Genomic DNA, 27,784 nt, shown 5'->3' on the forward strand with positions numbered 1-27,784 from the left:
CTGGGGATCTGTAGCTCTGCCAGGCTCTCAGGTGAAATGATGCTACTTATCTGCACATCTGGCCTTAGAGCAGCAAGACCTAGAACATGCAGGACATTGCCTTCAGTGCCTACTGCCAAGGTCACAGCACAGATGCTTGAGTATTCTCAGAACTTGGTATCTCCTGAGGATCTTGGAACCAGTCTCCCTGTAGTACTGAGGGGGTTACTTTACTTCAAAATAAAATTAAGACTAAATAAAAATGCATAAGAAAATCCAACAACTCTTTAGGGTTCTTCCTTGACTGCTATTATACTTAAAAACAAAAACCAAATGTTAAGATCATCTTTCTCTGCCTACCCCCTGCCAAACAAGAATATAAACAAGTAGAACTTGGTGTGCCTTCCTGGGAGACTGTCTGGGCCCCTGCTGGTCTATCATGCCTTCCCTATCTGGCTTGCGGGAACCTGCTGAGTGCTTATCCCTGTTTTGTGTTTTTATTATAGACCAGAATAACTACCTGCCCTTCCCCTCATGGAGTTGACTAGTAAAATAGTGACTGGCTTTTATGTCAGGTTGTGCTCTGTCTCTATTTGCTGCTAGGAAGGAGCCAGCTTGGCTGCATCGCTCTTGATGTGTTTGATGGGATAAGGACTGTGGCACTGAAAAGGGTAACAGTCTCAAGATGGATAGCAGAAGATGAGATGAGAACAAGCAAGCTGAGATACTACTTGTGAGCTCAGCCACTGATTGACAACTGAATTTAAAAGGCTATTTCTGATAGTCCTTTCAGACCCCACTAAGAAGCCCAGTTTTCAGCCCATACATTTACTTTCAGGGGTAGTTTATTTTATGTCTTTATGTTTCTTCACATGGCCAAGACATGTGACTTTGAAATTCTTGATGCGCCTCCTAGTAAGCAATACATTTTGTATTATGACCCTGTACCTCATGTGTGTGTTGTGTGTGCATGCGCTTGCACATGCGCGCACACACACATGCACATCATTAAAACAGAAGCTTTATGGGACAACATTTAAATGTGCCATGTCTTTTGCTTTCTTCCATTCTTTTGGGGGAGGGAGGAAGCTGGGCGTGGCCCTCTAAAGTACTTTCACAGCACCAAGTTGCGACTGCAGCCACACAAAGCTGCCTAAGAATTGGGCACCTTGATTTGGAGGCAAATAAGTAATTAGTTAATGCTTCATCCAGTCCCTAAAAAGATGTTAAAATAGCCTTTTGGTAGGAACTGATTGAACGAATTAGACCTGTTTGATAGAATAATAGAACTTGTCGCCTTTGGAACAATTTTCTACAAATTGCTAAATGTGGATTATGTAATACAAATGACTTTGCCCTGTGTTTGGTTGTACTTTTCATATGATAAGCATTTAATACATATTTATTGAATTAAATATAGCAAGTGAAGCTTTTCAAGCAGAGCATATAAATGCGGACGATCCCTTTGAGTTACAGAATTGACACCTTGGGTGAGGCTTAGAAAATTGCTGCCTGGCTCTAGAGTTGTCAGATGTAGCTCAGAGCAGCAGTGAGGGCAGAGCTGACTCACAGGTGCTGCCCATGGAGCAGGGAGGCTTGGTCCATGTGACCCCCAGATTGTGAGAGATCTTCTGAAGCCAGCTATTGTATCCCAAAGTGTAGCAGCCCAGGTGGTTTAGACAGTATGTGGGCAGGGTCTTCAGTGGCATTGAGGCTTTAGTCAAAATAATTTTGTTTTATAAAATTCTTTTTAAACTTTTCTTTTAATTCTTCTGGTTAGGTCAAGAGAAAGTTTCACTGAATGCTAGTACTTCTTTAACTTTTGTTAATCCCTTTTAGCCAAGAAGAGAAGGCACCACTAGAATCTTTGGACTCCAGTTAGGGAACTGGATCTGCATAAAATTTAATATTATTTGGTTCGGAGTATCAGGATTTGTATTGTTTTGTTCTGTTTATGGCATGTAATAGTGGTTTTCCAATTCTGGTTTGGATAAAAGTTGTCTTTTGCAGATGTACTTTAGTGTAAAAAATGAGTATTCTTTAAAGTGGCATGTCAAATAACCCATAATACAAGTGATGGTGTGGTAAAAGGAACAGGGTTGAAACTGAAGTGCCTCAAGTTTGTAAAGCAGTGGCCTGAACTAAACCCAATTGCCTTTCAGTGACTTTGGCTTCAAGATGAGTGAAGATTTGTCCCTAGAAGTGTGTGTTCCAGACCCAGAATTCTCCGGGAAGTCCTACTCCCCGCCTGTGCCTTGTCTTGTAGGCTCTACCTATCGGAGAACAAGAGGGTATGTATCACACAGGTTGCCAAGTGAGGTGCACACAGGATCTGCACAGAGGGTGAGAATCCAGGACCACCTAGGCTTCTTTCACTTTCTACATTGTAGAACTCTAATTTATCAGATTGTAAATAGCTGGGCAGGTTTAAAATGGTGGTGCCTGCAGACTCTCCTGTTCCCAGAGAGAAAACACTTGCAAGTCCGTAAGCTTTTCTGCAACATGAAAGTCATAAATGTCAGCAAGGACACATCTTGAGAGGAGATATGTCTAAATGTTTTGCCCAGAGCAGTACACTAAATGGCCTGGGCCTATTGAGTCAATTATGAGCAGAACTGACCTAGAATCTCCAAACACCTTCCTCCTCGTGCTGTAGGGAAATGTATGGGTGGAATCTGTTGTCCATGGTGGGAATTGTGTTCCCAGTTGGGGGTCCCTCCATGACTGATCTTTGGTGTTTCTGACTTCTTACTTTGTGTGTGCATGCCGGGGTTGACAGCTACCGGAAGATTTCTGGGGACACCTGCAGTGGAGGAGACGTTGAAGCACGACTGGAAGGAGAGCTGGTTCCTTGTCCCCTGGCAGGTGAGAGGTGATTTCTTCTCTATGTTCTTGAAATATCATTGAAGTCTTATCTGGATCTTACCTCAGTCAGGCTTGTGGCTCTTCTAACTTAGTGGAGGAAAAATTATAACCATCAGAGTTCCTTTTTCCTCTTAAGATTAGCATCTAAACTAATTTATATATAGTCTTGCATCTTTAAAGGAATGGAAAATATTTAGCATGGGCTCAGTTTTTTGAAGGATATCCCTCTGTTCATTGAAAAGTATATTTGGTGACTGTTGTGTGCTAGGCCCAGGGTGGGGGCCAAGGGTGCCCACAGGCTTTTGTGTTCTTCATCTGTTGTTGCCATTGAATTTAAAGATACCTATGGCTTCGTGGGAGGTAACTTAGTGGTTTGTCTTAATTTTGTAAATAATTATAGCTAATATATTAATGGAATTTTGCAGATTTTAATGTACTTTTCCATGCATAGGCAGTTTAATCCTTTTAACACCCAAATGAAGCACATATTATCAGCTTCACTTAATGTGTACATATCTATGAAAAAGCAAGCATGTCCAGAAGAGAGGATAAGAAAACTTACCCAAGGTCACATATCCAGTAAGTGACAGAGTTAAAATTCAAACTCTTGGGTCTATTCCTTTCATTGGACATCACCCAAATGGTACTCCTATTATTCAGAAGATCATTATTCCTACTAATTTTGGAAGACTTCTTTGGGATGATTACACATGCCATAAAGGTGTACTATATTCCAAAATGTGTTTCAGATTGATTTTCTGGGAATGTAACATGGATTATTTGTTACACAGACATGAAATTATAATACCTTAAAAAAGAGTTAACTTCATGGCCTCTCTTCTTTCTTCGCTCTGCTTATTCATTCAGATTTTCCTTCTTCCCCGTGAGCCCTTCTCTTGCTCACTCTGCTCGGTGAGGGCAGAGGATGAGCTGACTTCCATAGCGTGGTGGTGTCCAGCGGAACAGCCACAGGTGCCAAACGAGTCATGAAAGCCACGTGTAGGGCAGAGCAGCCTCTCCTGCTTCCTGTTCCCTGCTTGCCCTGGTGTTTTTCATGCTAAGCTCATTAGTCCTTTAATTTAATCTTCCATCACTACCAGAGTAATTAACATACCTCACTGTGGAGACGTAAAAAAGAACCACTGCTTCAGCAGATTCCTACAAATGAGCAGATAATATTCAGATATTCCCCTCACAAGTGCTGTTATTGATGAGGACTTGGTGAGGAGGCTTTGAGTGATGGCTCTAAAGGGCTTAGAGTACATACTTTTGTAATAAATATTTCCAAAGATAATTCAGCAAGGGACAAAACAGTTTGTATAAAGCCATCAAAACTGGCAGGAAAGCTATTTTCTCTTTTGATAGGAGAGGGTAGAATAAGGAATGAAGTAGAAAAGTCTCATTTCAGTATAAACCACCTCCTAAATGTCAAAGAAGCAGCAGAAGGCTAAAAAAGAAAGGAAATAGAAGCCAGGGAAGTACCCAGAAAGAAAAAGATGTTTTCATAAGGCTAATGGGAACCAGAACATTTTGCAAAGATGAGGTAGTCTGGGCATCTGGAAGGATTTTTATAATGCAGTAATTTTTCTTTTTTTTGATTACTCTTAACAACACACATTTCCAGGCTGTGCTTACATATGGTCGGCACTGGCTAAGCATTCTGTTCCTTTTCTAGATTAGGCATTATACACTGAGGCACTGCATGCTGCTCTCTGTCTAATCTTGAAGCAGGGTTTTCTGGACTTGGGCTCTTCTTTGTTTCTTGGAAGAAACAAAGCACCATGGGAACTACAGGGACAACTGAAAGGAGGCATTTGATTATCATTTGATAGCTTTTGAAGTAAAGTGAGCCCCAAAGAAAAGAAGGCATACTTACCTATTAGAAACTGTAGGTGGATTCACTTTTTGAGATATTTTTTCTCCTGTTGGAGTCCAGAGGGGTCTAATCCAGGCATGCAGCACTGGGAGTCACATCTTGGTCCCACGTGCACCACACTGTCAAATGGATGCTTACTTCTTTTTTTCCTTCATTTTTTAAGAACTTTTTACTGTTAGACTCTCTGGGGAGATGACTCAAGTTAACAAATATCCAAATATAGGGACAGACTCAAAAAATAGCAGTTCAACATCATCCTTAAGCCTGGCTTCTCCTAATCCTCCTTTGTCTAATCCCTCTCTGGTGCCATTGTGGCACTCCTCTGGGTTTTGCCTGTGAGGTTTGTTTTCTCCAACTTCTCTGGGTTGGGTGCTCACATTTATTCATTTATTACAAAGGATTTTACAAAGAATGCAGGTAAACAGCAATAAGGAAGATCGTGCTGGGTAAGGTGGTGGAGTGTGAAGCTTCTGTTCCCTTGCTGGGTGCACTGCCCTCCACGCACCTCCATGGGTTGGGCTGACTGAAGCTCCAACATAGAGACTGTCGACAAGGATGCTGAGGTTTTGCTCCTCTCCACTCCTGTGGAAGAGCCTGGATGTCTTCCACGCTGTTTCCTAGGTGGAAAAGAAAGAGTGCTAGGTTTTCCTGTTACTGATTATCTGACTTAGGTACATCTCTTCGGCCGCATGGGCCTCTATTTCTGTGTCTTAAAAAGTGGCAATCTGAGGATGTAGCTCAGTGGTAGAACTTGGTCTTAGCACCTGCAAGGTCCTGGCTTTGATCCTTAGTGTGTGAGTGTGCACATGTATACACACACACAAAATAAGAGCAGCAGCAGGAGGAGCTGGGGTCCCACTGTTCTCTTTATGTAGATCATTAGTATCTACATAAAAAGAGGCATCATAGTTGTCATGTTTTAAAATATAGACTATGAATACCTGGGTTCAGATCTTGGTTCTGCCACTTACTAGTTGTATGGTGTTAGACAAGTAACTTAGCCTCTCTGGTCGCAGTTTTCTCATTTGTAAAACTGGGTTCATGATAGCTCTTCTATCACGCAGTTGTTGGGAGGATTAAGCAGTGCCTAGCATGTGGCAAGTACATTGTATGTTTCTTGAGCAGAAAGAAAGTCTTTGTGATGATTATATTGCAAAATATCTTATAAATAGTCCAGAACAATTGTATTATTATTTTGAAAATCTGACAAATTGGTATGATTGCCACATGTCATTGTGAGCAATATGAATGAACAAACTGGTTAGAAAACTTAGTGGATGTGAGGTAGCCTCTAAAATCTCATGTGAGACAATGCAAGGTGGTCAGAGGCGAAATGGTTAGATTTGAGAGCTGTAACCTACTCAGTGGATTAATCTGTTTGATGGATTCATAATCTGAAAATCATAATGGGTGGTAACTGTAAGCAGGTAGTGTGTGGCTGGAGGAGAGTCTCCCTGGGAGGGTGCCTTTGGGGTTTTATATTTTGCCTCTGGCACTTGCTTTTGTGTTTCCCACTGCCGTGTGCTGACAGCTTTTCTCCACCATGCCCTTCTGCCATGATGTTTTGCCTCAGCTTGGGCCCAGAACAATGGAACCACTCAACCATGGACTGAACCTCTGAAACCATGAACTCAAAATAAACTTTCCCTTCCCTAAGTTGTTCTTGCAGGTATTTTGGTCATAGAGATGAAAAGCTGACACAGTTAGTTCCAAGTCTTCAATGACTAATGGTGTCTGGTTAATGAGATTATGATGTTGTTATTCAGGTTTCCTTCAATAACCAGCTGGGAAAGGTTTATTTTAGCTCACAGTTTTAGAGGTGTCAGTCCATGAATGGTGGCCAGGAACCAAAAGAGCAGCAGCAGGAGGAGCTGGGGTCCCACTGTTCTCTTATAAAGGTCACACTCCCAGTGACCTAAAACCTGTGAGGCCCCACTTCTTAAAGGTTCCATAACTTTCCAATAGCATCAAGCTGAAGACCAAGTCCTTAACTCATGGGTCTTTGGGTACACTCCAGATCCAAGTTATTGTGTGGTGCTATGGGACAGTCAGAAGAAGAGAGAGAACATGGTGATTGGTCTCATTGATATTGGCAAGTGTGACTCTGAAGACTTAGAGGTGGAATGCAAAGTGTGGATATTGAAGCAAGTATACTGGGGTATCTAGATTTAAAAAAACATCTAACGGGTAAAACATTTGCAGATGAAGAAACAGATTCACTGGCATTCAAATAACCTGCTCAAGGCAGAAATATCATCCATGATATGCCTTCCAGGTTTGGATTCCTAGTTTTTTTCAGTTTATCTAGACCATGTAACAGTAGAGTTGAAGTTTGTGTATTTAAAAAAAAAAAAAAAGGTCAGATCATCTAGGAGCTCTTCAGCATCCCCCAGGTCCACTCTCCGTTGCTTGTGTATCTGGCAGAGGAGAACGAATTCATCCTGTACGCCATGCGGAAGTCCATCCACCGCTATGACCTCGCCTCTGGAGCCACAGAGCAGTTGCCTCTTAGTGGGCTTCGGGCAGCTGTGGCCCTGGATTTTGACTATGAACGAAACTGCTTATATTGGTCTGATCTGGCGTTGGATATCATCCAGGTGAGTCAGCCATTGGTCTGCTTCTGGGGGTTGCAAAGCTGGGGATCAGATTTCATCCTCATACATGCTAGGCAAGCTGTCTATTACTGCATTTTAAAGGAGAGAGAGTTTATCTTTATTCATTGTCTATGTAATCATTTTAGAAACACAATTCCAACAACTTTTACCTATATTCTTAACCCAACAGAAATTATACAGTGTCTGGGTATCTTGGGGGTAAGGAAGGGGGTGACCGTGAGTAGCTGTCCCAAGGATAGCACCTGATGGCTAAGAGCCTCACAAGGGAAGAGCAGCTGTGAAGGCAGATACAGGAACTCAGAAATAGCAGCAATTTGGTTTCATTAGTTTTAAAAGCAGACACATGCATCTGAGTAATCTCTGACCTCATTAATGTGATATAGCACATAGTTTAGTAACCAGTGTTCATGACGCTAATCTAGAGTAATATAAAGGATTAAATTCTGTTCATTGTTTTGTTTAAAACAGGAAACCGTAATACATTTTGGAAATGCCCTTATTAAAACTCAGCTTCATGTGCCTGGAAAATTTAACAGTGTAAAACATCTCATCCCTTGGCAATCCAGCCAGCTGAATAAAGGGTTACTGTCCACGAGACTGATTTGGCAGAAGATCATCTGAGCATTTCACAGCACTTACTGCTGTTTTTCTCTCTCTAGCGCCTCTGTTTGAATGGGAGTACAGGGCAAGAAGTGATCATCGATTCTGGCTTGGAGACAGTGGAAGCTTTGGCCTTTGAACCTCTCAGCCAGTTACTTTACTGGGTGGATGCTGGCTTCAAGAAGATTGAGGTATGTGTATCCCCATGATTTTCTTGATTAAATGATCAGGGGAGCACCTGGGCTTTGATCTAGATTTGACACGGGGGTGGGTGGGAGCCAGTGTGTTAAGTTACTCTGGCAATTTTCTAAGAATTTCCAAAGAATGGAAAGGCTAAGCCCTTAGGAGAAGGGGAAAGGAGTGGGAGGGTTGGTCCCAGAATGATTACTCACTGCCATAAAAGTCCCAGGTGAGAACATGGTGTCTGATGTCATCAGAGATAACGTCATTAAGATAACTGAAAGTTTATACTTTGGCTAACAGAAGCATAATATATTAACAATAATGATAATGTTGCCATATTGGTAACAGTCCAGTAATAAAGCTAGAGTAATAATGACAGTGTCATCATCATCATTATTATCTGTAATAATAATACAGATATTATTGTCTATAATTTAGCTACCCCCAAAACATATTCAACCTTACATGTGCAAGGCAACATGAGGGTAATAAATGACTTATACACCACCAAAAACATTGGGTTGAGGAATATAGGTCTGCCCAATTCCTGAAGTTAGTGCTGAGGCCAGGGACACTGCCTCAGCAGCTCTTTGTACTGGTGCTACATGGAAGTATAGCATGCAGGTCTTCAAAGTGGGAAGTATAGTAAAAGCAGGGAGGTGCAGAGGCAAGTGAGGTTGCCAGACCAAAGAAACACTTGAGAGGAGCTTCGAGTTCAAGCTTTACCCTACCAGCTAAGTGATATGGTGCAAGGAACTCGGCTTCTTTAGCTTCCGTCTCTTCATGTGTCAAATGAAGATTGATTTATTCACTCAGCCATTTGACAAGTGCTTTGGTGCATGATATGTGATAGCTCTGATCTTAGGCTCTAATGGTGCCACACTGGGCAAGAAGACCTTGTGCAAGTTCCTGTTCCGATAGACCTTAAGTTTCAATAAGGACAAAATGATAAAGAAATAAAGAAACCAGTTCTGTTGTGATGAGTCCTGCAAAGAACTTAAGTGCAGGTGGTGTGATTACATGGCTGGGGAGTGGAGCATTAGGAAAGGCAGACAGGGGAGGCCTCCTGAGGCTGTGGCATCTGAGCTCAGCCTGCTGGTTGCAGTGTGCCCCTCATTGGGATGCTGACAGAAGTGAACAAGATGCAGAGTGCCTGGTATCTACCAAGTGCTGCCTTAGTGGTTTCGTTATTGCTATTTCTGTCCTTTATTTACTTATGTGTTGCCAGAACTTTGTGAGGTGCTAGAAAAATGCATCTGCCCTTTCATAGGCTTGTTGAGTGACTCCTGTTTAACTCAAATACTGTTTTTGCAAAGTGGTATAGGATGAGTCCACGAGCTCTTGGATGAAGTGGGTTAGAAGAGTTAGGAAGGGAGGTCAACCCAGAGCTGTTTTGAAGGAAAGTTACTGTGTGTTTAGAGCAAGTAGTCGGGAGGGAAAGCCTGTGATGAGTATGGCGGGAGCAGAGTAGTGAGTATATATCAGGCTCAAGGATCCTGGGGACTGCGCAGCTAGAGTGCAAGAGGGAGAACGTGGGGCTTGTTCTTGGACTTTTTGTTGCAAGGCTGTTACGTAGAGAATGGGCTGTATCGGGCCATTGGTGGAGGGTGGAGTAACATGAATGTGTTAATCCTCAGGGTTATACAAAATGTCATATAAGAGGTAAGGAGGGGTAAGTCAAGAGAATACAAATGGAAGACATGATTTACAGTAGAAGGGGTAGAGAGAGAAAAGGGGAGGGGAGGGGAGGGGAGGGGAGGGGGGATAGTAGACAATAGGACAGACAGCAGAATACATCAGACACTAGAAAGGCAATATGTCAATCAATGGAAGGGTAACTGATGTGATACAGCAATTTGTATACGGGGTAAAAGCGGGAGTTCATAATCCACTTGAATCAAACCGTGTAATATGATGTATTAAGAACTATGTAATGTTATGAACGACCAATAAAAAAAAAAAAAAAAAAAAAAAAAAAAAAAAAAAAAAAAATAAATAACACAAGATTAAGACAAGTCCTCCATATCTGTGGGTTTCACATCAGTGGATTAAAAATATTCAAAAACCAAAACGAAACTGTACTGAGCATGTACAGACCTTTTTTCTTGTCACGATTCTCTAAACAACACTATAACAACTATTTACACAGGATTTACATTATATTAGGTATTATAAGTAGTCTGGAGAGGATTTATAGTATATAGGAGAATGTGTGTAGGTTACAGGCAAATGCTTTACAATATTATATAAGAGACTTGTGCATCCTTGGATTTTGAACCAGCACTGTGGATACCAAAGGGTAAAGCAAGGGTGACCACTTAACTCTGCAGATCATTGTATGGTAGGAAGTGCACACATAGTTCCGACTACTCTCAGACTATGTGAAAATTGGCACATGAGCCTGAGGAGGGATCAGTTCATTCTGACTGGAAATGAAGGCAGGTTTCCAGATGGTCTGGAAGGGGAATCATGCAGATGTGTGGGGGATGGGCTGGGGGAGGTGCCTCTGTAGGCAGGGGCTGATAGAGGACTTTGGCAATGTGGGTCTTTTTTTTTTTTAATATTTTGTTTTAGTTGTAGTTGGACACAATACCTTTATTTTATTTTTATGTGGTGCTGAGGTTCGCACTCAGTGCCCTGCACACGCTAGACCAGCACTCTACCGCTGAGCCACAACCCCCCCACCCCCACAATGTGGGTCTTTTAAGGAGCTCAGATCCATTCTGGCCTTTTCTTTTCCTCCTCTTTTCGTCAGGTAGCTAATTCAGATGGTGACTTCCGACTTACAATCGTCAATTCCTCTGTGTTGGATCGGCCTAGGGCTCTGGTCCTAGTGCCTCAAGAGGGGTAAGTGTGTCCCCAAAAGAAAGTCAGCGTTGTGTCCAATGCTGCAACAGTAGGTTCTCATAGAAATGTAAACTTCTGGGCAAAACTCTGCTTCTCATGAATATGGTAGAAATAACCTATTAACTGAGAATTTTGAAACCACACCTTAGCCATCAAGGCCAGGTAACTCCATTCGCTTTTCATTAGCAAGTACCAGACTCTGGAGACATCCAAATGTCTCACATCTGTGAGGTGTTTTTTCAGTAAAGGTAATGGTGAAAGGGACTCTCCAGATACGGCAGGCCCTCTCATGTACTATAAGGATTGTTTTATCTTTAGTTTCATGCATGACACAAATATTTAATTCAATCCATCTTTTCTCTGCCTCCCCTCATACCCAGCACGTATAGGTTTTCTTACTCAAAATTAGTATGTACTCGGGCTGGGACTGTAGCTTAGTAGCAGAGCACTTGCCTAGCATGTATGAGGCACTGGGTGCAATCCTCAGCACCACAGAAAGATAAATAAATAAATGCATACAATAAAATAATTATTTAAAAAAAGTAGTATTGTGTTTAGGGAATGCAAAGTGTTTTTTTTTTTCTTTTTTTTAATTAACGGAAGGGAGCACAACTAACAGGAAAATTCTGGATTAATTTTCCCTGCCTTTCATGTCTGCTAGTATTTATGATCAAAATTAGTACTTTTTTTTTAAAAAAAGAAAGGATCTTAAAATAATCTATGTACTTGGTTATAATATTAAAAGAGAACAAAAGTGTATGAAACAAAAGTATTTGGTATTTGTTTTCCTCCTCCTCCTCTTCTTTTTTTTTTTTTTTCTTTTCTTGCATTTTGGGGATTGACCCCACTCGCTCCCTACCACTGAGCTACAGCTACATCTCCAATCATTTTTAAAAGTCTCACTAAATTTTCCAGAGTTGGCCTTGAACTTACAGTTCTTTTGCCTCAGCCTTCTATGCCTCAGCTGGGATTATAGATGTGCAACACCATGCCCAGTTTCTCTGTTCTTCTTAACCCTTTACCCTCATACATCCTAGGGGTGGTGATTTTTAGTAGTTTCTTATGTATTGTTTAGAATCATTTTTACCCATGTACAAACTTTATCCTTAAGTCACAGGTTCTCCCCTACATTCATGCACCAGATTGAATCAGTGTGTTTACAACTTTGTAACTTTTAAAAAGTATCTGTTTTGAAGATAGTTTCATTTGAACACATACAGATTTCCAGGTTTCATAGTGTTTTGTGGTATGTACTATTATATATCAGTTCCTATACCAATTAACATTTAGATTAATATACATATCTGTACATTTCTTTGTACATTATTTTTGCCTAATTTGACTATAGGTGAATTTTAGTAGAGGAATTTCTGAGTCAAGGAATTAAGTGGTTTCAAATATTAGGATTACTGATAACTAAAATAATGGTTGTTCTAGAGGGATCTCTTTCCTATATGGAGAGGAGTATTTGAGCTCCTCTTTCTCCCATTTTGACGAGGTATGTGGTTTATCCCCATTTTGACCAGGGTCATGTTCTGGACCGACTGGGGGGACCTGAAGCCTGGGATTTATCGGAGCAACATGGATGGCTCTGCTGCTCATCGTCTTGTTTCAGAGGATGTCAAGTGGCCCAACGGCATCTCTGTGGATGACCAGTGGATCTACTGGACAGATGCCTACCTGGACTGCATTGAACGGATCACTTTTAGTGGCCAGCAACGCTCGGTCATTCTGGACAACCTCCCACACCCCTATGCCATTGCTGTCTTCAAGGTGAGTCCTTATTTGTCCCACCATCAGGCAGTCTTACAGAGTAGGTAAAGAGCATACTAAGGTCCAAAGCCGGGGACTTTTGGGGTCTCACAGAGATGCTGTCTGACTTAGGAAATCTGCTCTTTTCTAAATTTGAGATAATTCACTTCAGCTCATACCAGATATAGGTGCCAGAGTCCTGGCCACTACCACTACTCACAATTCAAAAGGTTAAGAGTTAAGGTTATTTCTTAAGACTGTTCTGAGCTTGCCTCTAGTGCCAAGAGCCTCTGTTTCTTTGTATCTTGTGAGGTTTGCTCACTTTATTCCCTACTGAGAGAGATAAGTTACATGCCACATATATGTTTTAATTCAGAGAACAGAACAGTTCTCTCGATCCTTGGGAAGCAGGTTTTGAACTGAGCAGCTTGGTCAAACTTGAATGCTTCTCTAATAGTTTCTTTTGTGTAGTAGCTCCTTAATGTGGATTTGGTGATGTTTGGATCAAACCACTGATGCTTACATTCAAGTGGAATTTTGATCAGATCAGTCATTCAGACAATAACTGTTAGTTGTCTCTTGGGTAGGGGGCTCCTATCCTTTTAGAGGCTTCAGAATAAAGACCAAAGAGCTAGTGTGGTGGCACTTGCCTATAATCCCAGTGGCTCGGGAGGCTGAGGCAGGAGGATCGCCAGTTCAAAGCCACTCTCAGCAAAAAACAAGGTGCTAAGCAACTCAGTGAGACCCTGTCTCTAAATAAAATACAAAATACGGCTGGGGATGTGGCTCAGTGGTAGAGTGCCCCTGAGTTCAATTCCCACTATTAAAAGGTGGACTAACAGACAAAGGTTTTTATTCTAGAATGAAATCTACTGGGATGACTGGTCACAGCTCAGCATATTCCGAGCTTCCAAATACAGCGGGTCCCAAATGGAGATCCTGGCAAGCCAGCTCACAGGGCTAATGGACATGAAGATTTTCTACAAGGGGAAGAACACTGGTAAGACAGAGTCTCTTCTTAAGTCTCCCCAGAGCTGATCTCGGGAAAGGGGCTGCATGTGGGCAATCTCCACTCAGAGCAGGATCTGGCAGCCTGCGTCTTTGCTGTCACGACAACATGTGCATTATTTAATTTCTTCCTAATGACATCTTAATTTCTTTTCTAATGACACACAAACAGCTGGAAGACAGCATGTTTTTGCCTGCCTAGAGTGTTGGTGCGTGGTGGGTAATTACACCCTCCTCCTGCCCTTGGCCCCTCACTGATTGGTGGTGTGGCTTCTGTTGCAGCTGGGAGAGCCCAGCGTGTGCTTAATCCCCATTTGGCACACTTACAGGGAGCAGCGCTGGCTGGGTGCTCAGACAGTTGCGTGCCCATTGAGCATTCCCACCTCTGTTGTGATGCTGTGTTTAGTTGTTTGTGGCTTCTATTTGTGCACCCACCCTGAACTTTTAAACCCCATGAAGGAAAAGATTGTGTCTGCTTTCTTTTTCTCCTATGGCAGCAGTGACTAGCACTTAGTAGGTGCTCAATTCATATTTGTTGAAAGAAGGGATGAACAGGACGGGGAGAGCTGCCATGGGTATAGGTAGTTGCTGTCTTTGTGGGCTGTTGGTTGAGGTTTTAAGAGCTGCTATATAAAGCTTTGACATGCGGCTACTGGAGGCCGAGACTCCTAGTAGAAAGGATCTTCCTTCCCCTTCTACCCTTTACCCTTGCTTACCCTCAGCTGTACTGATGATGCTAGGGGAGAAGAATTCGAGCATTCCTGAGAAGAACAGTCCCTTTAAGCATTCTCTCTTATCTCCATTGGATTAAGTAACATCTTGACTTTCCTTTGTTGACAATCTTCTAGGTTTTCTGTTTTGAACTAGAATGTTGGTAGTGTTTTGTGGGTCTTGGCTTATCCTGTGCTAATGGAAAATTGACAAGAAAAATAATACCGTTATAGATGTCATTGTTATTCCTCTGGGACCAAGGAAGCTGGCATGGGAACACCCTTTGGAAACTATAAAGTGTCCTCCTGATGTAAGTCTGTCTCAGAGTTGCCTGCTTAGAGTATTGGTGCTTGGTGGGTAATTACGCAGTATCTTCACAGCTGACCTGTGAGGTGTGGAGGGCTGGTATTATGATCCTAGTCTGTAGGTGAAGGAGTGAAATCTTAGCTATTAATCAGCTTTCTCAAAGCATTCTCACTAGTGTAGGAGCTACGAAATGGAGAAGTCACATTGTTCCTTAAGAGGAGACACCTGTTTTAAAGTAGGAGGAGATGAAGGAATCTTGCTTCTCAGCTGCCATGACTGAAATCTCTAGGCCTCTGTCTGAGGGAGAAGGAGAGCCTCACAGGCTCAGAGAGTGGGTTGTTCTCATTTCTCTAAGTTGTCACCTAGTCCAGAAGAGTGGGGCTCCATTTCAACCAGTGCTTGTAAGCGCGTTGGACGCGACGCAGCAGTTTCTGCAGCACCATGTTCAGGTGAAGCTGGTGGTCCCTGGGGTGCTTTCCCTACTGATCTCTTGCAGGAAGGGACCTGATTGGCTAGGTTTGGAGTTTGTCCCTGCCATTCCTCTCTTGACTGCCACTTCATCCCAGCAACTCAATCCCAGCTGACATGTGTCACCCAACCCCCTGGAGTGGCAGGAGAGGGAGTATATGCTCTGAGCAGGTGCAGATGTGCCTGGTGCTGGACAGACAGGTCTGTGATTCTCAGCTTAGGTGTGATTGATCCCCAAGAGTCACTTTCATTTACACTCCCCACAGTAATTCTGGGGGTTGGGACAGCATCATGGAGGAAAGACTGGTTCAAAAGGGAGATATGTGTGCTAGTGGGTGGAACACTGTTCCTTAGGCCTAGTGCCACTGACTGCATCTCTACTCCAGTCTCCACTTCTCTTGCAGTTCTCTCTTATCTTCCTTTTGTTGTGAGCAGGATGTTTTCAGGAGACCTCCTACCTGCAGACAGGGCCAGAGAAGCAAGTGTCTAACTGCCGCAGTCTGGCTGGGCACAAAATCACAAGCCACTCAAGCAGGAACAAACTTTATTTCCAAAACTCCCGTGAACGCCACGCATGAGGCCTTCTCCTGGGACACACCACACCAACCCCAAATCCCTCCTCCGGAAATCCCTCCTACCGCACTTCCCCAACCAATGGGAATTCTCAGGGAGTCCCCTTGAGAGCCCCAAAGTAGCAGGCAAGGCGGACATCAGGGGTCTAATATCCAATTGAATGCACATCTTAACATAATCATTATCATCTCAATGGCTTGCTGGCGTCACCTTCAACCAAAAATGCCATGCATCATTCCTACTAGGCTATGGCTCTCAGCATCTAACCTCTGAAATGGGCCAGTCTGAGTGAAATTGGAGCTTCTGCACCCGCACCTGGCTCAGTGCTGCCAGTGTGCACCGCATGCCTCTCAGCTTTGTGCTTGTTTGCTCTAACCTGCCTCCTTGTTCGAACACCCAGAGGGTTCCACATGTTCATGATGCATACTGGCCACTCAGGTGCCAGTCCTTCTGTATTCTTTTTGTTATTTGCTCCTAATATACACAGAATTTTCTATTAGCTAAATATAAAATAATGGTAAATACCTTTATTTAGGTATTTATTAAGGGTTATATCATATATACCTGCTAGTATTTTTTGTGGACTTCCTTTAGTCTTCTCCAAATCCATTTGTGCTGTGAATATTCCCATTTTATAGATGAGACATAAAAGTCAGGTTTAGTAACTTGTCCAGGTCACACACATAGTAAGTGGTAAGAGTTGAGTTGTGACCTAGTTGACTTCAAAACTTGAACTTCAGTAAAACCATCAGGCTTTGCCCCCTCTGCCATCTGTTGCTGAAATAGCAGTGTACTGGTAATGTGACAGTAAGTTAGAATACTACATTTTGCTTGGTTCTGGTTTATGATAAAATATCTGTTTACATAGAACACTTATTAATTTGAGGTATTTGATTATAAGTAAATAATACATTTCTTGTCTTGATTCATGGCTGATTTTTAAGTAATGTCAGTGGAATTTATTCTTTATAAAGTATTTCTTCCCTTTAAAGAGGTTACTTTGTAAGATTTTTGATGTATTCCATTGATGCTACAATGTCTTAAAAGTATTTTGGAGATCTTGAAATCCTTCTGATCCTGCAAGCTTTTAAACATTTATAAATGAGGGTGAATATTCATTATTTGGTGTAGATTTGTTTTGGTAACTGCCAAGAGTTTCAATACTTAAGTGAGATAATAGCATTTTTGGCTCCAAAACTGATTCTGGAGGAATTTTCCACAGAGGAAATTTGAAAATGTTCTGAATACGCCCATGAAGACATCTGGAGCTAAGTGTGGTATCCTAAGGGGACATCTTTGAAGATGGTCACCTGTCCTTTCTTCCCATCAGGACAGGGGTTTTCATAATGTATACCTTGCTTACATGGGGCAGTTGGCATCCTATAGAAGGGTCTCTGGCCGCAATGGGACTCTGCTGAATTCTTCCATTGTTTTCCGTGTTCTCTGTAATGTCGTACCGTTTCCTGTTCTGTGGTTCATAACAGCTGGGGTGCCCCTTCCCTGCTGATCTCTTGCAGGCAGGGACCTGGTGAGCTTGGTTTGGAGTTTGCCCCTGGATACTGCCTCTCAGCCTGGGGTGTCGCACATCTTGGCCTGGATTAGCCTCCTGAAATAGGACACCCCATTTTGGGTTCTGTGCGTTTAGCTCTTCCTTGTTTGGGTAGGAACATTTTCTCTGCATGTGAAAATGTTAGTCACATTATTTTAGACACAGTCCACATGAAAATATCATCCTGTAATTGAGTATGTTTAAATAACATATTTTGTTATTGTTCATTTTCTTGGAACATTGAGTGGTATGTTGTCCTCAGAATACAAAGAACATGTCCTACATCCTTTCCCAGTTGTTTTTCATTAGTGGTGGCTCAATTCAATTTTGTGTCCCCCTTTTCTAAAGAGCAATCTGTGCTCACCAACTATCAGGATGAGCTGATGTCTGGTCACCTGGATGTTCTACTATGGTTACTGTGCTGCTGTGGTTGATGGTTGAGTGAGTTATTTGCTGAAGCTTTTTTGAAAGTGTCATCACATGAATTTCTCTACCTGGGTGTGCTTACTTTATCTATTTGGCAATGTCTTTTACTCTCTCTTTCTTAGAATCAAAGTGACATTGCTGCTAAATCTGTGATTTTTATTTCTATTTGTAATATCACTTAAAACTGATGAGGTGCCAACACATCCAAAGCTATCGAGTGTACTGTCACCCATATCATTACTCATTGTCATTAACCAGCACTCTTTGGGCAGGGTTTAGTTGTAGTCTTGGATGGAAGCAGATTACTTGGCTGCCTGTCTGATGGTGGAGGTGGGGTTGGAGTGTCTGACTAGACCTCACAACTGAACAGTCAGCAGTTGAATTTTTTCAAAGTTTTTATGTTGATTTTCTTGTTTTCATGATTAACATGCAAAGCCAAAAGAAAACAACATATATTTCAAAAGTATTTGGCTTTTGTGTTATCCCATAGTTGTATCATGTTTCCAGTTGTTACAAAATAGGTTATACATTCTCCCTCTTTACCCTCTGAAAAGGTGTTGGGGATAGAAAACACCTTTGCCAGTTTTGTTCATTCACATAGGCTCTCTTAAGTGCAGTGATGGATTTTTTGAACTGTTACTTTATTTGCTAAGTTGAACCAGAGAAAAAATTGAACATATTAGCATAGATCAACTTTAGTCCTTTTATGGATTCATTTTTCGCTTGATGGTAGCTTAATGAGTACTTTGGTTGGTTCCTCATTTAGTTCTTTAGCTGTGCTTTGACACAAAGCAGTTGAGAAGGGTGATCTGGAATTTTGTCCAGGCCCCAGCTTTACCCACATGCATGTTCTGAATGAAGGGCCTTTGGGTCCAAAGGAACCCACTCAAGATAACTCAAATGGAAAATGTTATTGGCAGAATCAAGGGAGGCAATAAGGAACCCAGAGATGGGAGATCTAGATGAGCCTTAAAGGTACTGCAGCTAGGAATGGCAAAGTCATTCTCTTTTTCTAAGGCCCTGGTGGTGTCCCCTTTTCTCCCCATGAGTCTCCTATCTGCAGACCCAGAGTACCTCTCCATGGCTGTGACTTGAGAAAGTTTTGACACTTACTCTGGTATCCCTTCTCCCAGTTCTAGCTCCCTGGTGGCTTAGCTTTCAGAAACCCAATTCCATTTTCCCAGGAGGAACATCTGCTCCATGGTTTGGGCAGTCCAATGGAGCTGAGGTGAAGAGGCAAGTCTGGAGAAACTGGCTGTATGGTTCAGGTCCTTGCCCAGGTTCTGGCAGAGCTTGTCATTATAGGAGGTGCCTCCACATGTGCTGCGGAGCCTCTGTGAGCTTCTCTGGTCCTGTCTATAGGGTGAGGAGGCAGCAGGTCTCTTCCTGTTCAGTGGCTCCCTTCTGCTTCGTATTATTATTATTTTTTTTTATTGTTGGTCGTTCAAAACATTACATAGTTCCTCATACATCATATTTCACAGTTTGATTCAAATGAGTTATGAACTCCCAATTTTATCCCGTATACAGATTGCTGTATCACATCAGTTACCCTTCCATTGATTGACATATTGCCTTTCTAGTGTCTGATGTATTCTGCTGTCTGTATTATTCTCTACTATCCCCCCTCCCCTCCCCTCCCCTCCCCTTTTCTCTCTCTACCCCTTCTACTGTAAATCACTTCTTCCATTTGAATTATCTTGTCTTACCCCTCCTTTCCTCTTATATGTCATTTTGTATAACCCTGAGGATCGCCTTCCATTTCCATGCGATTCCCCTTCTCGTTTCCTTTCCCTCCCACCTCTCAACCCTGTTAATGAAAATCTTCGTCTCAAGCTCTTCGTCCCTACCCTGTCCTTGTTTCCTCCCCTTATATCAGAGGAGTCATTTGGTATTTGTTTTTTAAAGATTGACTAGCTTCACTTATCTGCTTCGTATTATTAACCCAGTATGTTGCTGTGTCTTCTCTCCAGGAAGCAATGCCTGCATGTCCAGGCCCTGCAGCCTGCTGTGCCTGCCCAAGGCTAACAACAGCAGAAGCTGCAGGTGTCCAGAGGGAGTGTCCAGCAGTGTCCTCCCTTCTGGGGACCTGATGTGTGACTGCCCTCGGGGCTATCAGCTAAGGAACAACACCTGTGTCAAAGAAGGTGAGTCCCTTCTGCCCTCAGTCTCCTTCACTTCTCATCTCCCGGCCAAGGCTCCATATTCCCTATCCATTTGGGGACACTGGAAGAGTCCTAGGCAAAAACAAAATCCACTAGATTCTTAGAGGCATCCTGGTTTGGGTGCTAAGGCCTGTGGCAGGTCATTGCTCATTCAGAACAAACCCAAGCTATTTATGTGAAAATAATGGTTCTGCATTTTGTTTTCATGCCTAATGACACTGGCTTTCTGCAAGGGCTGACCTTCTTTTCTACTAAGTCTTCCTGTCCTTACCCACCCTCATATCTAACTTCTCCTGCTGTAGCTTTACTTTTTTTTTTTTTTTTTTTTGCAGATTGGACCAAGGGCCTTGTGTGTGTTAGATAAGCACTTATTATACTGAGTTAAATACCCAAACCTTTTAATTTTTTATTTGGAGATAGGATTTTACTAAGTCCCTTACCTGGCTTCGAACTTGTGATCTTCCTGCCTCAGCCTCCTGAGTAGCTAGAAGTAGCTGAGATTACAGATAGGTGCCACCACACCTGGATTCCCACTTTTTATAAGTTGGGCCAACCTGCCTTGGAAACATGACTAGCTTGATCCCTTTAGAACTGACCACTCTAGCCTAGCAGTCACTTGTCCACCACCCCAGCCGGAAATGGTCTGAACTGTCAAACCAATCTGCAAAGATCTGGAAGTTTTGACTTCCAAGCTGTGACTAAATGGCTGTGACAATCCCAACCTGCTTTGAATATGGACACATGCATTAAAATATTTTCCTTTTAAGAACCTGTTTAAATTTTTCCCAGTTTTCTCCCTTATCACTTCCCCAGTCCCCCAATCTCATATTTCTGTCAGTGAGAACCCCTAGAAGGGGGCCTTGCCATGACATGCTTGGACTGATGGTCAGAATTCCTGCACTTCCTCATGCCCCAGGTTATATTTGCTTTGTAACCCTAACCTCACTCCTCACAGCAGCCTTTGAGACCAGGGCAGTGAAGTACACAATGGAGACCTTATAGTATGTCTTCCTTCCTTAAGAAATAATAAGTGGAAGAAGATGAACCTCCCTGCCTTAGAATAGGAGACTTTCAGGCTCTGGGGATGTCATCTTAAAGCTATTTGGAAAGAATTAAAGTCAACAACTAAATTGTAAGAGAAGGGCAGAAAGTCTTCTCCATGTTCCTGATTAGAATACTTGTAATTATCCAAACAAAGAGGACAGTCATCATGGGTCTTTGACCTAGTTGACTAAACAGTATATATATTTATAAATTTTTTTCCCTGTGTAAGTACTTGCTTTAAAGAAGTCATGAAGCAGAAAATACTTTTTAAATAAAATTTTAGTAGCCCACTCAATTATTAAAGCCTCTCTATATAGATATATAATTATATAAAACTGTGTGGTCATCCATTAGTACACCAGGGAATCTGTTCCTGGATTTCAGTGGATGCCAATTTCATGGATTCTCAAGTCCCTTCTACAAATTGGTGCAGTATTTGCACAGAACTTACACATATCCTCCTGTATACTTTAAATCATTGCCAGATTACTTACAGTATCTAATACAATACAAATGCTATTCAAGTATGTGTAATATTGTATTATTTGGGGAGTAATGATAAGAAAAGAAGTTTGTACATGTTCAATACAGACAGTCTTTTTCCCTGAAAATATTTTCAATCCATGGTTTGTTGAATTTGAGGATATTAACTTCATGGATACAGAGAACTGACTGTATAGATAATATGTCTATCAATGCATTGAATATGTGTGTTTTAATGCTTCATAGACACAGTCCAGGGTCACTTGTATAATGAGTAGTATGTAATGCTGATGTACTGTATTTGCTACCTAGTAGGCCCAACTGATGTCATCATTAACCTTTTTTATCATTGTAGCTACCTGTAAATATTCTTCTGAACCTGCCATTTCTTCAATTTTAATTTAAAGAGGAAAGAAGGAGGCTATTTGGGGATGCTTCTTCCCTTGTGTGCATATGAACTTGGCAATTCTTCTCTCTTTTGCCATCTAAGGCATAATGTAATTTGAGGAAAAGAAATGGAAATTCAATATAGAAAGTCCTGTGGTCCCGCAGTAAGAATAACATATGAAAAGTCCTGTGGTCCCACAGTAAGAATGACATATAGAAAGTCCTGTGGTCCAGCAGTAAGAATAATATTGGTTTCATTTCCTCCCTCACCCATCTCTGATCTTTAGAGAACACATGTCTTCGCAACCAGTATCGCTGCAGCAACGGGAACTGTATCAACAGCATCTGGTGGTGTGACTTTGACAATGACTGTGGAGACATGAGCGATGAGAGAAACTGCCGTGAGTTTTCTGGCATGGTGGAGTTGCCAGGATGTTTAAGCATTGCCTTTACTCAGAAGGCCGGTCAGCTCCTGTGGGCAGGGCCCTGGAGTCTAGCTGAGAGGGCTGACCACCTGCTATTTCTCATGCCCATGTATGCTGACAGGGCTTGGAAAACAAAAAGCACATTTCCATATGTATATGTATGTTAGGTATATAGCATTATCAGACATGCATACTTGTTTATATATACATATATATATATCACATAAGTTGGCTACTCATTACAAAAGACTTTTAAAAAAGCATCCATGGCTGAATTACACTGATTTGACAGACTGGGTTTTAATCTTGGCTTTTACACTGTAATAAAGCTGGTAGGTTGGGTAGAGGATCAGGTCTTTGATTTATAAATTCAATATTCTGCCTTTTCAAAGATGGGCAACAGGTGTCACCTTGTATGATGACACCAGTTGGGTCTGTTAGGTAGTGTCATCTGTTGGTCATATATTCAGTCAACAGGTATTGATTGAGTACCCTCTGTGCTGGGCTTGGGTTTGTATGAGTGATCAAGGTGGAATCTGTTTACAGTTTGAAGAGCATGTCAGAAAAGTTAACAGCCTTGGACAGTAGGGTGATGAGTGCCACAATGGGAAAGCTCCATATGTGGGAAGGGCATCCAAATCCAACTCGAGTAGATGGTAATGAAGAGCTCTAGAGTGTGGAGGAAAGGATTGTGGGCAAGGGAGCAGACGGGGTGTCAGTACTTGTGTGGGTTGTTGAGAACATAGGTGCATTGGGGAGAAGGGAAGTTGAATGGGCAGGCAGAGCCCAGCAGGAACCTTGTGAACTTTATTAGAAGAGCAATTGGAAAACACTGAAGTGATATGAGAAGCTTTTGCCTTTGGAAAGATAGGCAGCAGGCAGAATGAATTAGATGGGAGAAAGACCAGAAGCAGGGAGGCCAGAAACCAAGTCAGAAGGCCTGTTGCAATTGTATTGCCTTTATCAACCCAGAGGCTCATTTACCAGTTTGTACTCTTAAGAACGAGTTAATGGATACCGCTAGATGCCATCTGGCCCCTGGCACATGCATTTAGGCAGTCATCCAGGAGCAGGTGCCAGGTTCCCATGTCACTTCACCCAGAAGCACCTTTAGAAACACTCAGCTCCTTAAGTTCCTCAACGCCCTGCAGCGCTATGTCCTGGCCCTTTTGGCTTCTAGGAGGTTGTATATGAAGCTCTAGTTTCATCATTTTTCCTTGGCTTCAGGGGATGCCCTTCAAACCTCCGGAAAAGAGTGTCCCGAATGGCAGCTTCAGAAAGGCATAAGCCTCAATCTCTCTGACTTTTGCAAAAGACCACTGATAAAGCCTTCTTTGCCTACCAGAGTCTCAGGCAGGTGTGATATTTTTGGAGGAATAGCTCTTTAAAAAAATGAATACAGATCATTAACGGTATTGAAGCAGATGAAGGAACAGAGTTTATTACCTTCAGGGTGGGGGAAGAATTGTCCAGACATGACTAGGTAGAACAGAAGCAAGGAGATAGAAACCAGATGACCAAATGTCCCAGCTAGGGACACAAGACAGTATGCCATTCCTACTGTGTCCCTGGGCTGGGTGTCTACTAGATGAACAAGCTGGATCTCAGATTGGTTCATGTTTGGAGAGAAATAATGGCCTCCATCTTCACAGAGAAGCTTGCCGTGCCTGCTCAGTGACCCTCCTCTCTGACCCAGTTCTGTTGCTGGCCTTATAGCTTCTTGCCACACAGTTTAAGTTTCTGCTCTGGGTGAAGTGCAGAGCTGGCTCTGCCTTCCTCCAGATTTGGCATGAATATCAGCTGGGATTGACATTCTTGAGGCCTGAGACTTGCTTTCTGTTCTATTCTCTCCCACTTCCACTTGGTGCAGGTCCTTACCCATTGGATGAGACAGAGAAGAGAAGGAAAATACAGGGATTTAACACCACTCTCTTAGCAACCAGGTGGAGGGGCAGAGCTGTGCTCTTATCAAGGAGAGACATGCTTACTGAGATAGCAGGAGGTGCCCTGTGCACAGGCCAGGCTGCAGGAGAGGTCCAGGCGTGATGGGGAACTACAGCATGGGGAGTTAAGTGAGGCATCCCGCCAGCTGCCAGGAAGAGCAGAGGAGGGGTGGTGAGGCGATGCGGGAGGGATGTTGTCAGTCGATTTCCCTCCCTCTTTAAACAGATTCCTCCAGCTGGGTGGATGTCAGACACAAGGGTTTTGATATGAATCCCCTGCAGTCTTGTCATTTTGCATTCATCCCCTGCCTCCCACCATGAGCTCAATTACTGAGAAGAAATGGAACCTCCAATAAAAGCTGCCGGGATGTCTAGCAGCACTGTTGCCTCTTGGCGTTTCATTTCACAGAACACCCCACCCTCCATCCTAAGATGCCATTCTGCCACATGGGTCCCTCAGCTGCTCAGGAGGGGTTTCTGGTGGGTTTTTCCGTGCATCCTAGGGTTTATGTATAAGCCTAGGAAATTTCTTTTTAGGAGAAAATCTAATTCCATGCTCATTCTGATGCCAGAAGGGTGTGAAATATAATGAGGAAAAGATGTGACATGTGTTTAGAGCCCATTATCTTTATATCCTATTTAACAGGCTTTGGTTCCAAGCTTGTTTTCTTGTTTATATTCATAATAATGCTGCCAGGTAGTTACTATCTGCACTTTACAGAGGAGTGAATGGAGGCACAGGGGTTGGATTAAGGGAGTTATAAATGGAAGAATTCAGATCCACATCTCATCTTTCTGACTGTGATTCTGCATTACTTCATTTACTGTTGAGGAAACTGAAGTTCAGGGAGGTTAAAATTAATTGCCCAAGGAAGCTGTCGAGCCAGGATTTGAAGCAGAATCTTGACTGACTACAGACCAGCCTGTGTCTCTACTACAGATGTTCATGATCATCTGTGTGATGAAGTGCCTGCTTCACGCATGGAATTGGGCCTCTCTAATGGTAGTTTTGTAGATAAAGGTATTTTACAGCTGCAGACTTTATGTCTGGAGGGACCTTAGGTGGTAATCCCTGCCTCTGGCCCCAGCTAGATAGTAGTTTCTCACTTTGTCAGGACCTGTTCCTCTCTGAAGCTGTTCCTTGAAAGGATGTGCCCTTACCTCCCTTGGTTATAAATTTCAGTTCTTATGTATTTGATTTCTTCTATTAAGTCTAGGTGTAGTTTCTGTTGCTATAGTTAAAGTCTGCTTCCTTTTATTTTTTTAATTGGTTTTCTAGTGGGAAGTTGGTATCTGAGGGGCTGTACTAATGAGTATGTCATCTCTCTTTCCCATTTCAGCTACCACCATCTGTGATCTGGACACCCAGTTCCGCTGCCAGGAGTCTGGGACATGCATCCCACTCTCCTATAAATGTGACCTTGAGGATGACTGTGGAGACAACAGTGATGAAAGTCACTGTGGTAAGGGAGCATGGCATTCAGAAACCCCTTCTGAAGAGGGAGCTACCATGTTTGCCCACTGGGCTGTACTAGTGTATGATGGGGATTGGAAATGGAGGGTTTCTGATGGCGTTTCAGGACTTCTGCTCTTCTAGCTACATGACCACCTCCACCCACATGGTAGGCTTGAGTCACTTCCTTTCTCCATTCAGAGCTTGCTTGCTGTTTTTTCATGAGAATTCAGTTCCTCTGGTGGAGTTCATGGATTCACGGGAAGAAAAGATGGAGCCTAGACTAGCTCCCATTATTTACTTGCTCTGTAGTTAGACTTTGTTTTCTAATCTGAAAAATGGAGAAATAGGACCTAGCTTACCTCGTAGAGGTGCTATAAGGGTGACATGTGATAGTAAATAGATAAGATTTCTGAATGAATTCAGTGGGTTGTTATCAGCTTTAGACATGTGGCCTGGACCTCTGAGTAGGTGTAGGATGAGTGTCTTTGGATCTCTATCTTTGTGAAGAAATGTGTTAAAACCAGTCTAATTCACTAAACTCTTAGAAATCAGCAGATGATCTAAGCATTACCTGAGCATTTGTTTTCTGAATGGAAATTTTGTATACTAATTTCAAGAAATTATTGGAGATTCTCTGGTTCAGTCCTTTTAATTTCCACATTAAGCAACTAAGATCCATAGAAGTCAGGATCCTTGGTCAAAGATGATACAGTTAATTTGTGTCAGAATGGAGAAGTGGGACCCCGTCTTCTGTTTTGTAATTCCTTGTCCTTTCTGTTACACAACACTGCCCTGTCTTTCTCATGAGCCCCAGCTTAGTTAATAGACCCTGGTCCCAAAGTAGTAGTTACTGACCATTGAGGGAGACATTATGCAATAAGGCAGATTGCAGGAACCATTGGCATGAAAGGGAAGCGAGAGAGGGGAAGCCAGACGCTGACCCACACATGGTGATGGCGTGCCCTGCTGGGCCTTCTTTCCTGTCCTCAGTGTCAGGTCCAGCTGACCTCTGCATGTGCCCACAGACAGGGCTTGCTTTGTTATGTGCAAGTGGTCGGACTCACAGAGACTGAAATAAGGGCCGCAGGTGCTGCTTCTAAATCATTTTAGCACAAGTAAATTTATGGAGTATATCAGGGGTGACTTCTACACAGAAGATACCCCTGGCCTGGCTCTGGGAGGAATTTTTTTGTTTGTTTTCATAATTTTCCTTCATTAAGTGCCATAAAACATATTCTTGGGATTCACATCTGCTTTCCTTCATTCCTACGGTTTCCTCCCCAGCATTGTCAAGAGTGAAATGTGCGGCTAGTCTAGCTCTAGGAGGGAAGGAGCCCACAGGGCTCATGTGTCTGGTGTTGTAATTCCCTCCCTGCGCACATGTTGTTCATTCAATAGTTTTAGTCCCCCAGATCTTCCATCCATGCCCTGTTCTTGCTCCTTGGTCCCGAACTCATCCCAGGGTCCTAGTTGGACCCTTCCCTGATGCAGTTCCTCTTCATTCATCTCCAGACTGTCCTCCTGAATATCTCATTTACCACCTTTGTCTTTAACCTCCCTTCAAGGAGAAAAACTGGGACAATTTCCCTTTGCCCCAATTTTGGCTGCTTCTATTTTCTGAAGCTCTAGAAAATTCCACTTGGAAGTACTATGTCTCAGTCGTTTTGGGCTGCTGTAATAAGATACCTTAAAGTGGGTGATTTATAAACAATATACATTTATTTTACTGAGTTCTAGAGGCTGGGAAATCCAAGATCACAGCTCAAACAGATTCAGAGCCTGGTGAGAGCTATTCCGAGAGATGGCTCCTTTTCCGTGTCCTCAGGTGGTGGAAGGGCCTAACAGCTCTCTTGTGCCTCTTTTGTAATGTAAGATCACTAAAGTCCATTTTTAATAACTTTCTGAAGGCCTTGCCTCTTGATATTATTGCATTGTGATGAGGTTTTTACAGGTGAATTTTTGAGGACACATTCAGCCCATAGCTTCTGTTCTTATGATCACCAAGGCTGGTGAAAGATGGTGCGGGACAGCCTCTCTTTGTATCCTGGTCAGGATACACTGGCTTGTTTGCCTAGGACCCACTCTTCTTGAAGCAGCATATGCACTAGTATCCCAGAGCTTTG

At 42.7% G+C, this 27,784-nt stretch overlaps 1 protein-coding gene across 1 annotated transcript in view; it reads left to right on the forward strand.

The window, feature by feature from the left end:
* Window positions 1–27,784, forward strand: part of Sorl1 (sortilin related receptor 1) — a 165,111-nt gene that overhangs the window by 86,174 nt on the left and 51,153 nt on the right. The window contains exons 15-24 of the mRNA XM_077796964.1: window positions 2,142–2,270; window positions 2,759–2,844; window positions 7,145–7,317; window positions 7,995–8,126; window positions 10,874–10,965; window positions 12,492–12,738; window positions 13,579–13,717; window positions 19,732–19,905; window positions 22,125–22,238; window positions 25,546–25,668. Coding sequence (XP_077653090.1) covers window positions 2,142–2,270; window positions 2,759–2,844; window positions 7,145–7,317; window positions 7,995–8,126; window positions 10,874–10,965; window positions 12,492–12,738; window positions 13,579–13,717; window positions 19,732–19,905; window positions 22,125–22,238; window positions 25,546–25,668 — 1,409 coding nt within the window. The remainder of the gene's footprint in view (window positions 1–2,141; window positions 2,271–2,758; window positions 2,845–7,144; window positions 7,318–7,994; window positions 8,127–10,873; window positions 10,966–12,491; window positions 12,739–13,578; window positions 13,718–19,731; window positions 19,906–22,124; window positions 22,239–25,545; window positions 25,669–27,784) is intronic.

Source organism: Urocitellus parryii, chromosome 4 (assembly GCF_045843805.1).
Source record: "Urocitellus parryii isolate mUroPar1 chromosome 4, mUroPar1.hap1, whole genome shotgun sequence".
Lineage (NCBI taxonomy): Eukaryota > Metazoa > Chordata > Mammalia > Rodentia > Sciuridae > Urocitellus > Urocitellus parryii.